Here is a 13,538-nt window from a genome sequence, read left to right on the forward strand (position 1 = left end):
CCACCACAAAACACTGTCTCTATATCCACCTCATTTTTGTGGGATTTTTCACACCTCTAAATATATTAGGCAATTTGGTAAGCAAACCAGGTGGTGACCCAGAACACATTTTATGTGTTGCTTAAAATAATGAAAACAAGAATAAAGAATTGAAAAATGAGGAACAGTGGCATAGAGTGTGGCTTTTAAAATAATTGGAGCCTCTCTCCAAATATACAAAAAGTGATACTTTTTTTCTTAAAACTTTATTCTTTCTGGAAATCATATTTCTGGAGTAGTTAGAAGTCATTTTTAACGAAGAATCCACCTCCCCCTCCAGCTGGTACTTCCCATCCCCTAATTTTGGTCTTGGAACTCCGAGGGTGGAGGGTACCACCCAGCAGATGTGCCAGATGTCCCGACCTTCACTCCCAGAGCAGGAGACTGTAATTAAGATGGGCCGGCCGGGGAGCAGATCAGTTCTGGCTGTTGAGGGTGGAGACAGGCAAGAGTCCACGTGAGACCTGCAGCAAAGCAGGCAGGGGGCATGCAGTTGGGGCCCGGGCTCAAATCTTGGCTTTGCTAGTTCTTAGCTGTGTGTTCTTTCTTGCTAAGCCTCAGTTTCCCCATCTATAAGGTGTGTGTAGAAATAGTCTGTACCTCTTGCGGTGGCTGCGGGACTCAAAGAATTACCCCAGTGATATATACCCCAGTGAACATAACCCAAAAAATCAAGCCTGCTGCCATTGAGTTGATTCTGACTCATAGTGACCCCCACTGGGTTCCCAAGGCTGTACTTCTTTATGAAAGTAGATTGTCTCATGTTCCTCCCATGGAGCAACTGGTGGGTTTGAACCACCAACCTAATTTGGCATTTGGCAGCCAAATGCCTTACCCACTATGCCACCAGAGCTCCATGTTGTTATTACTGTGCTGTTTAACTCCCAGGAGGGAAGTCACTTGAGAGAATCTCAACATTACAAGCATGAGGTGTGGAATCTCTCAGGCCTGGATGCAAGTCCTCACTTGCTGTGCGATGCTGGGCAAGTCAGCCCACCTCTCTAAGCTTCACTTTCCCCATCTGGAAAATGGGGGTGAGACTGTGGCCTCTGGGTGTGTATGTGTGTGTGATTTGATTGATGGTGGGACAGGGAGAGCATGTAGCAGAGCACTGGGCATACAGTGGGCCTCAGCAGGGCGGAGGCCTCCCTGGAAGTCCTGCTTCTCTTTGCCTAGATCTGTGCGGTTGCAGAAGACTGTTCAGTTTGTGTGTGGCCTCGCTGCTTTCCTCCTAAGAGGATGCAAAATGAGCTTGCACCAGACTGTGTTCTAGAACGCTGGCCACACCAGAGGCTCAGGAGGAGGGGACAGAGATTCACAGCTAGTTTTGTTCCAAACCTACTCCTTCCCCACCTTCCTCATCAATCAGCCCTGTCCTCCAGTAGCCTAACACCTCAAGGTCTTCCTTGACCCCTCCCTCCCTCCCTCATACCCATATTCAGTCTGTTAGCAAACCCTGTTGGCTCCACCCATAAAATCTAACCAGGATCTGACACCCACCCGCCACCCCTGCCCTGGTCCAGTCTCCACCTTCTACCAGGACCTTCACAGTAGTCTTCTCCCTGGTCTCCTTACTCTAGTCCCAGCCACCACTGTTTGTTGCCCAGCCAGCCCACCAGCCAGAGGGAGCCTGGTAACACCTGAATCAGGTCAAGTCCCTCCTTAGCTCAGAGCCCTCCCCTGGCTGCACTTCACCCTACGTCTCCCACTCACTTTTCCTCATATACTCTTAGCCTCTGGAACTTTGTATTTGCAGTTGCCCCTGCCTGGTTGGCTGTTCCCTTACGGATTTTCATGACTTTCTCACCTCCTTCAGATCTTTGTTCATCCACCACCAACTAAGGGAAGATTTTCCTGCTCCCCTATTGAAAATTTCGTTTCCCAGCCAGCCCTTCCCCTTCCTAGTCCAGCAGTCTTTATTCTCCATAGTCCCTTGCTATCTTGTTCCACACGATCTACTTTGCTTATTGGCCTGTGCATTATCCGTCTCACCTACTGGGCTTTGAGCACCAACAGGGCAGAGCTGTTCGTTTGATTTGTTCATGGCCGTAGTGATTTGCTTATTGTCTAAAACAGGGCCTGGCACATAGGCACTAAGTGTTTAGCAGATATCAATAAATACTCTTCTCAGGTGTGTACAGAACGGACTCCCGAGGGGGGCAGAGTGTGAGGGGTGCAGGGGGGGCGGCAGTTCTTAGCACGAACTGCCCCCTGACCAGCCTCACGCACAATTGGTCTTCCACGAGCTCTCTTCAGCCATCCCTCACATTTCGTCCCTACCCCGCGTAACAGTTTGTAATGGTGTGTTTAGTTGGGGGATATTTTTGTTTCTGTCTGTCTGCCCTCAGCTTCTGGTTTGGTGACGGCAAACCCAGGACTGTCTCGTCATCTTTGTATCCCCAGCATCGTCCCACACCGGGCTGGGCATGGAATATGTGTCCATTTCACATTTGTTGAGTGAATGGACGAACTTAGAGAGAGATCTCTGCTCGGACAGACATCATGCATTTTAGCATATTCAAGGTCCTGATAAGTTCTACAGAAGAGATATATTCTTTTTAAAAAAACTATTTCAACATTTTGGCAATCTGGTGTATTAGTCAGGGGTCCTTAGGCTACAAAAGGCAAAAGGAAAAAAAAACTGGCTGAATAAAAAGAAAAATTATTATCCCACTTAACCAACAATTCTGGGGATACTCCAGGTCTATGGTATCAAAGAGCTTTAAAAACATCAGATCTCTCTTGACTTTCCTCCATGTTGACTTCCCTTTCCCCTCGTGTAGGCAAAGATGGCTGCCAGCAACTTCATCCACACACATTATTTTCTTGGAAACTCAGTTGAAACAGTTTCACTCCTCCCAAATGTCCAAGCAAAGGTCTAGGCTTGCGTTTCTTAAGCAGCCAGCCTAGGAATTCTGTGGACTAAGAGAAGATCCCTGTGTTCCCAGTGGGGCCAGCCGAAGTCCTGGGGCTGCCATTCATTGGTTCAGATTGAGTCATGGCCCCTCTGGAAACCAGGAACAATCATGAATGGGGCAGGGGGTGGGGGTGCTCTGATTGACCCAGATGGGATTCAGGACTGGAACCACATGGTTGAGAACGGCTGAGGAGAAGGCAGGGTTGCAGGGAAGGTGAGTCAGGAGCTGGCTGTGTTGACCCAGGAGGCCCTGGGCCTGTTGTCCTGCAGTGCAGGTCAGCCCAGTGGACGCGCGGCTGACGGTGTTCGATGAGACAGAAGGGACGTGGCGGCTGCTGTGCTCCTCGCGCTCCAACGCCAGGGTGGCTGGGCTTGGCTGTGAAGAAATGGGTTTCCTCAGGTAGTGGCACATCCCTGGGAAGGGTGGATGCTGGGAGGGACGGGAGGACAGGCCTGACCCCTGCCCTGCCCAGAGCACTGACCCACTCGGAGCTAGACGTACGGATGGCAGGCGCCAATGGCACGCTGGGCTTCTTCTGTGTCGATGAGGGAAGGCTGCCCCATGCCCGGAGGCTGCTGGAGGTCATCTCTGTGTGGTAAGGAGGGCAGTGGGCATGTGGGGAAACACATCCTGGTGTGCCCCTAAGACACCCCCATCTCTTCTTCCTCATTTTCCTTTCATCTATCTTGTTGTTGTTGTTGTTGTTATGTGCCGTCGAGTCGGCCCCTACTCATATATCTTAGTCTCTTTTTTTTTATTTTTATGTTTCTGTGTATCCATCCCTGTCTCTCTCACAGCGACTGTCCCAGGGGTCGTTTTTTGGCTACCATCTGCCAAGGTAAGATCTGAAACTCAGAATTCTCCCCTTCAGAGCCCCCCCCCCCAAAAAAAAAAAACAAACCAAACTCATTGCCATCAAGTCGATTCTAACTCATAGAGACCCCATTAGCTTTCTGAGGTGGTAAATCTTTGTAAGAAGTAGGTTGCCCCATCTTCTTCCCACAGAGCAGCTGGTGGGTTTGAACTGACAGCCTTCTGGTTAGCAGTCAAATGGCTTAGATACTACACCACCAGAGCTCTTTCAGAGCCCCCGAGGTGGGGCTGTGTTCCCTCAGACCCTCCCCAGGGCTAAGCTGTGTCCCCTGATTCCCCCACAGGGCGATTGAGTCCCTTCAGACTCCCCAGAGCAGAGCTGTGTCTTCTCAGACCCCCAGGGCAAGGGCTGTGTCCTCTCAGACCCCTGTTGTGGGACTAGGTCCTCTGAGATCTCTAAAGGCAAGGCTGTGTTCCCTCAGACCCCCGGGGTGTGGCTGTGTCTTCTGAGATCCCTGAGGGCAGGGAAAATCCTGGGTCCTGGGTTCCCCTTCACCTGCCCCTGCTTGTCCCACCTCTCACAGACTGTGGCCGCAGGAAGCTGCCTGTTGATCGCATTGTGGGAGGCCAGGACACCAGCCTGGGAAGGTGGCCATGGCAAGTCAGTCTTCGCTACGATGGGGCACACCTCTGTGGAGGGTCCCTACTGTCCAGAGACTGGGTATTGACGGCTGCCCACTGCTTTCCTGAGTGAGTGTCACCCACAGTGCTGATGTGGGGGAGGGAGGCTGAGAGACGGGTAAGGTTGTGTCCAGGCAGGCTACCACCCTTCTCCCCCATCTCCTGGTAGGCGGAACCGGGTTCTGTCCAGATGGCGGGTATTTGCTGGAGCGGTGGCCCAGGCCTCGCCCCATGGCCTGCAGCTGGGGGTACAGGCAGTGGTCTACCATGGGGCCTATCTCCCTTTCTACGATGCCAACAGTGAGGAGAACAGCAATGACATCGCCCTCGTCCACCTTTCTAGCCCCCTGCCCCTCACAGGTAAGTCTGAGGGCCGAGCACTGGCCTGGGGACTCTGCAGGTCAGGGAGGACAGAAGAGAATGCCAGGGGTGTAGGAGAACACACGTGATTCAAGTGTCCATTGTGATGAGGAGGTTGGTCTGGAATTGGCACAAAGTGGGCATTACATATAAATGATTGGTATATTACCATAGAAAACAGTCTGGCAGTCCCTCAAAAATGTAAACATACTTACTATCTGACCCAGCAATTCCACTCCTAGGAATATACCCAAAAGAAATGAAAGCATATGTCCACACCCAAGTGTGCACACAATGATCATGGCAGCGTTATTCATAATAACCAGAAGGTGGAATCAACCCAGATATCCATCATCTGATGAATGGTTAAGCAAAATGTGGTCTGTCCATACAAGGGAGATAAAAATATACTGGGCCATAAAAAAGAACAAAGTACTGATTCATGACACAGCATGGAAGAGCATTGAAAACAGAGGCTAAGTGAAAGAAGTATGAATCCATTTAAATAAATAGGTAACTCTGTGGAGACGGAAAGTAGATTAGTGGTTGCCTAAGGCTTGGTATGGTTCGAATCCACTAGCTACTCCATGGGAAGAAGATGAGGCAATCTACTTCTGTAAGATTTACAGCCTTGGAAACCCAATGGGGTCGCTATGAGTCAGAATCAACTCGATGGCAGTGGGTTTGGGGTGGGTGGGGAGGTTAGAGGGTGATAACTGAAGGGCATAAGGTTTCGTGGGGGCTTGATGAAAGTGTTCTAAAAACACTGGTTGCACATCTCTGTGAGTACACTAGAAAACTTTGGCTTGTGTATTTTAAATGGGTAAATTGTTTGGTATGTGAATTATATCTCAATAAAGCTGTTACCAAGAAATTTAAATTAAATTAAAAATGGAAAGAAAGAAACAAACAAAAAGAATGAATCAGAGAGAAAGTTATGCTGTTCTCTGGAGCGTTTCCTTAGTCGCTATGAGAAAGTTTCACTTGGGTGCCAAAGCGTCTTTAACACCTTCTCCAAGGCGTACTCACCTCCCTTTTGGGTTAAGAACAAGCCTTGGCCTCCAGCCTGCTGCAAATCACAATGTAACAACAATAATAAAAATAATGGTGATGATTCATAATAGTAATGAAGTAATAGTGGTGATGATAATGAGCCTTTAGTAGGCAAAATATTATAATAATGAAGTAATAGAATAAATAATTAATGATAAGTAATATAAATAAAGTATAATAATAATAATAATGAAAACCAGCGCTGGCTCAGTGCCATCTGTTGGCTGGGCACTGCTGTCAGCATGCCCCATGTGAGAGTGCGCTTAGTCCTCACAGAATCCTCGTGAGGGGGGATTCTCTTAGGACCCTTTTTGCCCACGTGGGGAGGAGTTCCAGCAGAACAAAGCTAATGATGCACCCAGTTCTCCCAGCTGGAAAGTGGCAGAGGTCGGAGGCAGGCCGACTAGCACTGAGCTCTGTGCCCCTAACCTTTATGGTCATTTTCTTTCTAATGATCCTGGATCCTAGTTCTCCATTCCTGGGGAGTGATAGACATTTTCCTTTAAACCAAAAGCAAACAAACCCTTTCTCTTAGTGAAAAGAGTGAGGGGGTTAAAAACATTACCGGAAGGAGGCGTCCATGGGGACAGAGGTGGATGGGGTGAGAACAGTGGGTTTGAAATGCACAGCTGTGCGAGTAGCAGCAGGGGCTTTGGGGTTAGATTCAGGTCCTTTCCAGCTGCGTGGCATGGCTTCCCTCCCTGTGCTTCAGTTTTCCCTCTCTGTAAAATGGCTCCCTAGGGTTCAGAAGCAGCAGCCAAGAAATCAAACGATGTATTGCATTGGGAAAATCTGCTGCAAAGGACCTCTTTAAAGTGTTGAAGAGCAAAGATGCCAGTCTGAAGACTAAGGTACGCCTGACCCAAGCCGTGGTATTTTCAATAGCTTCATGTGAGAGCTGGACAGTGAATAAAGAAGACCACAGAAGAACTGACGCTTTTGAGCTGTGGTGTTGGTGAAGAATAGTGAAGGTACCATAGACTGCTAGAAGAACAAAGCTGTCTTGGAGGAAGTACAGCCAGAGTGTTCTTTAGAAGGGAGAATGGCCAGGCTTCGTCTCATGTTTTGGTCATGTTGTTAGAAGAGACCAGTCCCTGGAGAAGGATATCATGCCGGGTAAAGAGGAGGGTCGGCAAAAAAGGGAAAGACCCTCAAAGAGATGGATTGACGCTGGCTGTGACGATGGGCTCAAGCATGGCAACAATTGTGAGGATGGCACAAGGCTGGGCAGTGTTTCATTCTGTTGTGCACAGGGCCACTAAGAGTCGGGACTGACCCGATGGTACCTAACAACAATACCAACGACAGGGTTGAGATGATTAAAAGAGTTAATACAAGCAAAGTGCTTGGAGCAGTGCTGACCCATAGTGAGCACTGAGGAAGTGTTAGACCGACTGCTATTTTTGCTGATCATTACTATTACTAGTATGTGAGAGCACTTCCTGTTTTGCCAGGCGTGCTACTCAAGGCTTCACTGATTTCTCACCACCACCTCTGGGGGAAAATGATTATTTCCATCTTACAGATGAGACCAGTGAGGCACAGGCAGGAGCAGGCAGGGCTGCTGAGACACTTGCATGGGTTGTGCACTGTGCAAGGATGCAACTTCTCAGTGACATTATCACCATGGATTGTGATTATGATTTTCTGACAGGTGCAAGTTAAGTGTCTCAAAATAAGGGTGCCTTTTTCTAATTCTCACAAAGGCTCCCTCTGGGCTGGAGGCAGCCCCATACGCCATTTAAAAGCACAGGCCTGGGAGTTGGGTCAACCTAGGTGGACTCAGTCACTGATTTGTTGTGAGATGGGGCAAGTAACTCAGCCTCATTCCCGATCTGTGAAGTGGGATAATAGTAGCCTCTCCCTCCCTGGGCTGATGGACAACTAAAGGAACTGAAATAGGAAAGAGCACTCAATAGACAGCAACATCTGTTAGGATTCTTACTAAAGAACCAAGGGAGGGGTGGGTTGGGCCATGCAGAAGCAGCTGGAAGGAGGTTTGCAGTTGGTGGGGCAGGCCAGCGGGGGCTGGACCAGCGTGGTCTCTCCCCCAGAATACATCCAGCCTGTGTGCCTCCCAGCTGCTGGCCAGGCCCTGGTAGATGGCAAGATCTGCACTGTGACTGGCTGGGGCAACACACAGTACTACGGTGAGTCCCTGCTCTCTGCCTGTCTTTGAAGCCACCATTAGGGAGACTCAGACCATTAGGGAGAGTCTGACTGGTTGAGTGACTTTTGAGCCCTGGGAGGGAAAGGGGTCGTGTGTGCTCCCAGCTCTGGCCAGCCTTGCCTGCATGCCCCCAGGCCAACAGGCTGGGGTACTCCAGGAGGCTCGAGTCCCCATAATCAGCAATGATGTCTGCAACGGCCCTGAGTTCTATGGGAATCAGATCAAGCCCAAGATGTTCTGTGCTGGCTACCCTGAGGGTGGCATTGATGCCTGCCAGGTGAGGGACGGTATGTGGGCGGCCCCGGGCCCCTAGGGAGGGGGCAAAGGGCAATGGGTGGTTGGGCTCCCTATCTTGGAGCCAGAGGGTTCAATGACCACAGCCCATGGCCATCCTAGAGGGCCTCCCGGCCAGGCATCTCAACTGCCAGCCAGGCCTCCCCTTACCCCTCCAGGGTGACAGTGGCGGCCCCTTCGTATGTGAGGACAGCATCTCTCGGACATCACGTTGGCGGTTGTGTGGCATTGTGAGCTGGGGCACTGGGTGTGCCTTGGCCCAGAAGCCAGGTGTCTACACCAAAGTCAATGACTTCCGGGAGTGGATCTTCCAGGCCATAAAGGTGAAGGTCACACCCGGGTGGGACTGTTTGGGACTCTACTGGGGGCAAGACTCTGAGAGCTTTAGGAAACTCATCCTCAGCCCTTGACGAGGACGCTGTAGGGAGCAGGCTGATTTCAAAGCTTTCTGGCGAGGGAGGGCTAGAGTGGGGCACTGGGGAAGCCTCTCAGACCTCGGAAGCCCCCAGTTGTCTTTCCCCAGACTCACTCCGAAGCCAGTGGCATGGTGACCCAGCTCTGACCTGTGACTTCTCCTCACTGCCCACGCCTCCAGGGCCCAAGTTGATCGATGTGGCTCCAGCCCTGCATGATGGGGTCCGTGCTGGGCCTGGGGAGGAACAGTTTTCTTCTTGGGCCCAGCCCACAGGTCCAAGGATGCCCTCCCTCCAGGATCCCCTCTTCCACAGTGGCGGGCCCACTCAGCCCTGGGACCACCCAAGTCTTACCCTCCTCGTGCCCATGTAAATATTTTTCAGCCGTCTGGGGACCCCGCATAGGTGCCCCTGGCCACAGGATGCTCTTTAAATAATAAAAATGGTTTTGATTAATGTGGCCTCTGAGTTTGCAAATGTAAGCAACAATGAGGATATTTCGAGGGGAGGGAAACAGGAAGTATGGCCTAGCACAAGTCGGGCAGAGAGCTTGATCCCCAAACGCCCTCTGGCTTATTGGTTCGCGTAACTGGAAATATCCTGGACAACACTGGCTTCAGATACTGCTGGTTCCAGCCTCTCAAATATTTTGTATTCGGACGGTTCCTCTCTTCTCTCAGATCTGCTTTCCTCTCTGTCAGTGTCATTTTCTAGCAGCTGCCCCCATAACCATAGACAGAGGCGCCTCCCCAGGTATTCATCCCACGGATTAGCTCCAAAGGAAAAGGGATGCTCTCTTCCCAATAGCTCCAACAGCAACAACAAAATTTCCAGGCTTGGCACTCAGACAGATTTGGGTCACGTGCTTATTCCTCATCCAATCACTATGTACCTGGTACATGGTTGGTGCTGGTGTTAGACCCTCAAAAACCACATGACGTGAAGTGAGGGGTGGTGGGGCCGGCTTGGGAGAAGTTCACTGCTGTTTCCAGAAAAAGTGGATGAGGACGCCTACTAAGACATTCACCTTGAGCTGGCACAGGAAACGGCCCTGCAGGCTGGGGATGGGGGCTCCAGGGCCTGTTAACACAGCCTGGGGCCTTCCCCACCCTCACTCCTTCCATCTGAGCTTGGCGTTGGGTACCAGTTGCGGGTGAGGAAAGTCCACATCCCCAACTCTTGTCCCTGCAGCCTCTGCAGATTTTCATGGTGCCGCTGATGGACACCAGGGGGTGCTGTTTCCCTAACTGGTGAGAAATTAAGGCATTTACTGCTTGTTCTTGGCCACTGTTGCTGAGAACTAGATTCTCTTGAGGCAAAACGCTCACCAAGTGCCTGTTTCCCATGACTTTAAGTGATAAAAATTATAGCGCATTACCCATCAGCCACAAGCCCTCAAGGAATTTTCCAAAACAAATAGATGCAGGAAAACCCCTTGAGGAAATAACTATCCAGTTGAAGAACGCTCAAAGCATCTCCCCTGCTTACCAAACCTTTAGCAAGGTTGAGCTCCGAACTTGCTTTGTCAGGAGCACCTGCCCCATTTTTCGTCTGTAGACGCTCTGTGAACTTCTTCCAAATGCCCTCATGTGGTGGCTGTGCTGTCTTATTTGGGATGCAACTCGAGACCTCGCTCACACATTGCTTTGTGAGAAATGCATTGGCTTAAGGGGATATGATTATAAATTTCCTTTATAATTTTCTCCTGAAAATTGTTCTGAGGGACACATGGGTTTCAGGAAGTATGGGGATCTGAGACATGATTTACCCTGGGGATTCTGAGAGGATATGACCACGTCCTGAGCAGTCTGAGGACACAGCTTGTCCTGAGGCAGTCTGAGCAGACATGACCCTGCTCTGGGGGGTCTGAGGAGATGCAACCTTGTTCTAGGGTATCTCAGTAAAGTTTGGGCATTAAAAACAAATTGGTGATCTACAAGGGAAACGTAAGCCAGGGAGCCATTCTGGACTCTGTCGGCATTAGTGCTTTCTTGAAGGGGTAGAGGGGGCACTGCCTTTCACTCAACTGCCATTCACCGGTTTCCTTTGTATGCCAGAGGTTGATGAGACTCAGTTTCTCCCACCAGCCTTGCTGCCTCACCCCCCAAGAAGCCCTGCAGATATTAAGGTTGCTTTGAAGTTCTGCTGGGGTCTTGCTCTTCAGAAAGGCTGAATATTAAATCTCTTACTGCCATATCATGACTGTGCATCTCTGAGTCATCAAACACTTGTAAAAATGGCTTGGTGGAGGCATCTGACCTCCTCTAACTTCACAAGTGGGGAGAAGGACTAAGATCAACAGCCCAAGGCTGATTCCTATGAGGTGGTGGTCACATAAGCCTCCACCCTCCAACCTTTTGACCAATTCTGACACCAACTGTCCTTCCCATGGCAGTCTACTTCTCTCCTGGGTTCGATAATCTGTTGCACTGTCATGCAAAACTCACAGACAATACTCAAGATTGTGGGGTTTATTAGGGAAGTGACAGGTTACAATTAAGGATCAGGAACCCTCCGGATACAGTTCAATCACGACAGCCTCCCCTCAGCTATGTCACAAGGTAGGTCACTCTCTGGTATCACAGCTCTCCTGGATCAAGAAGGTTCAGTGCAGGGATCTCCATCCAGTCCACAGGACACACTCCACTCCTGACTCTTCCTTGACAGTAGTGAGAGTGCCCCTTTCTGCCCTCGGATGGCTCATTTTAAGCCTAGTGAGATGGCTAAACTGACCAATGCTTATGTTAGGGTTCCATTTGACTACTAACCAGAAGGCTGGCAGTTCAAACCCACCAGCCACTCAGAAGGAAGATGGGGCAATCTACTTCCTTAGTGATACTGCCTTGGAAACCCAAGGAGGGGTCGCTATGAGTCGGGTCCAACTTGATAGCACATAACAACAACAACAACACACCTGATTTGGATGGTCCCACCCCCACAAGGGTACCACGTACCTTATTTATATCATTAACAAGCTATCCGATCCCCTTGGTGGTCCACCAGCACCTTACATTTGCATAGTCCCACACAGTCATCTGGTAAGAGTCACAAAGATCGTGGCTAGAAGAGCCACACCAAGTAACTGGTGCCGAGTACCACACCCTCTTCTCTAATTAGTGTAACCACATCAGGAACACATGCATGATTTTGCATTCATATTTAGTGTTTACATCTGAATATTCACTTTCCAATATAGAAAAGCCTTCTGTCTGTAATTTGGAATAGAAAGCTCCATGTGTGGTTTATAAATTGACATTCTCACAGTTGAGTTGAAGAAGAAACATACAGTTATTATTCCACAATATATAAGTAACAAGAATTGTGAAGGCCATTCATTTTATATTCAGAAATAATTGTGAACATTCAAATAGTGGTGTGGTAGTTATGTTTGTGTGTCAACTTGGCTGGGCCTGGTTGAGTGGCTGGGCACCTGGTGGTAGTTATTCCCCATGATGAGACTGGCAATCAACTCCATGGTGGGATCTACCACAAGCAGCTGAGTAGCTGCCTTTGGGATATGGTCAACTTCCCGTATATAAGCAGAAGGCTTGGGAATGGTCTCTAGCCTTTGGCATGTTTGGATCCTGCATGTAGCCGTGTCATTGCTCAGCAACCTGCTATGCTCTGCCATCCTTGGGACTTACAGTGGACTTGAGTTAATGGTCTGCCATGTGGTTTGGTAATATCGGGACTATGCCTTTTTACTTGTCAACCTTGGGGCTTCCAGCCTCAGCAGCCAGCAGCTGTCTGAGTAGAAATGCCTCTAGCTCCAGTGGGCCAGGAGTAGGAGGCAGAGCTGGACCCCAAGGTTGAGGGGCTTTCACCTAGCCCCTAGAGCCTGGCACTTTGAACTTGGACTTAAAGCCTCCAAATTGTAAGAATAAGCTGCTGTTTGTTAAGGCCATCCCATTGGTGGTATATTTCTGTCAGGGCGGCACTAGGGAACCAGAACAAGTGGTGTAAATAGGGAAATGGTTGCTAGTTTCTTCACAAAAGGTTAATGATACTATTAAACACGTTTGTTGTTAAGTGGCTGTTCTGGTTCTTTTGCCATAAGAAACCACCCCAACATGTTACAGAGTAAAAGAGCTTTATTATGTTCATGGATTCTGTGTCAGACAGCACAACAGGGGTAGATATGTCTGCTCCATCGTGTCCACGCTTTCAGCTGGCACACTTCAAGGTTGTGAGTGATTGACAGCTGCGGATGGGAGTCATCAGGAGGCGTCATTCCTCACATGTCTGGTGCCTGGGCAGGAATAAGTAAGCCAGGCTCAGCAGGGACTACCGACTCGTAGTATCTACTTACTGTCTGTCAAGTGACTTGGGCTTCCTCCAGCATGGCTGCCTCAAGACATTTGGACTTTTCCCATGGCGTCTCAGGGCTTGAGTGAGCATTCCAACAGACATTGCCTTTTATATCCCAGCCTCACTTCTGATGTCTAAATATATTACAGAAACATATCCTACTAAAATAATAACCAAAGCTTCTTAATTGCCCTCCTGTTTGGACCTGGGCTTTCCATACTGTGGTCTGTGTGCCACACAGTGGGGAATGCTTTAGTCCTCATACAAGCCAGGAGGAAGGGGCTGTGAAATCCAACATTCTGCTGTGTAATCTTTCCCAGGTGGCCAATCTGAGGGCAAAGGTGGAAGTGGGACCTGCGAGTAGGACATCTCAGGAAAGGGTACTGAGCCCCCAGCTCCCAGATCCTCTCTACTGGTCAGGCTTGACTCTGCCCCTCTGGGAGTCCTCTGGGCTCCAGAGAATCACATATCTCCAGCACTGCGGTATTC

The 13,538-nt window shown here is 49.7% G+C and overlaps 1 protein-coding gene across 1 annotated transcript in view; it reads left to right on the plus strand.

Annotated features, from left to right (window-relative positions):
* HPN (hepsin) overlaps positions 1–8,890 on the plus strand; it is a 17,128-nt gene extending 8,238 nt beyond the window's left edge. Inside the window, exons 4-12 of the mRNA XM_007954830.2 lie at positions 3,227–3,356; positions 3,430–3,552; positions 3,755–3,795; positions 4,355–4,520; positions 4,621–4,811; positions 7,919–8,014; positions 8,169–8,311; positions 8,487–8,651; positions 8,852–8,890. Of these exons, the coding sequence (XP_007953021.1) occupies positions 3,227–3,356; positions 3,430–3,552; positions 3,755–3,795; positions 4,355–4,520; positions 4,621–4,811; positions 7,919–8,014; positions 8,169–8,311; positions 8,487–8,651; positions 8,852–8,890 (1,094 nt within the window). The remainder of the gene's footprint in view (positions 1–3,226; positions 3,357–3,429; positions 3,553–3,754; positions 3,796–4,354; positions 4,521–4,620; positions 4,812–7,918; positions 8,015–8,168; positions 8,312–8,486; positions 8,652–8,851) is intronic.
* The last annotated feature ends 4,648 nt before the right edge of the window (positions 8,891–13,538 follow it).

Source organism: Orycteropus afer, unplaced genomic scaffold (assembly GCF_000298275.1).
Source record: "Orycteropus afer afer isolate SDZICR_OR568_19922 unplaced genomic scaffold, OryAfe1.0 scaffold00476, whole genome shotgun sequence".
NCBI classification, from domain to species: domain Eukaryota; kingdom Metazoa; phylum Chordata; class Mammalia; order Tubulidentata; family Orycteropodidae; genus Orycteropus; species Orycteropus afer.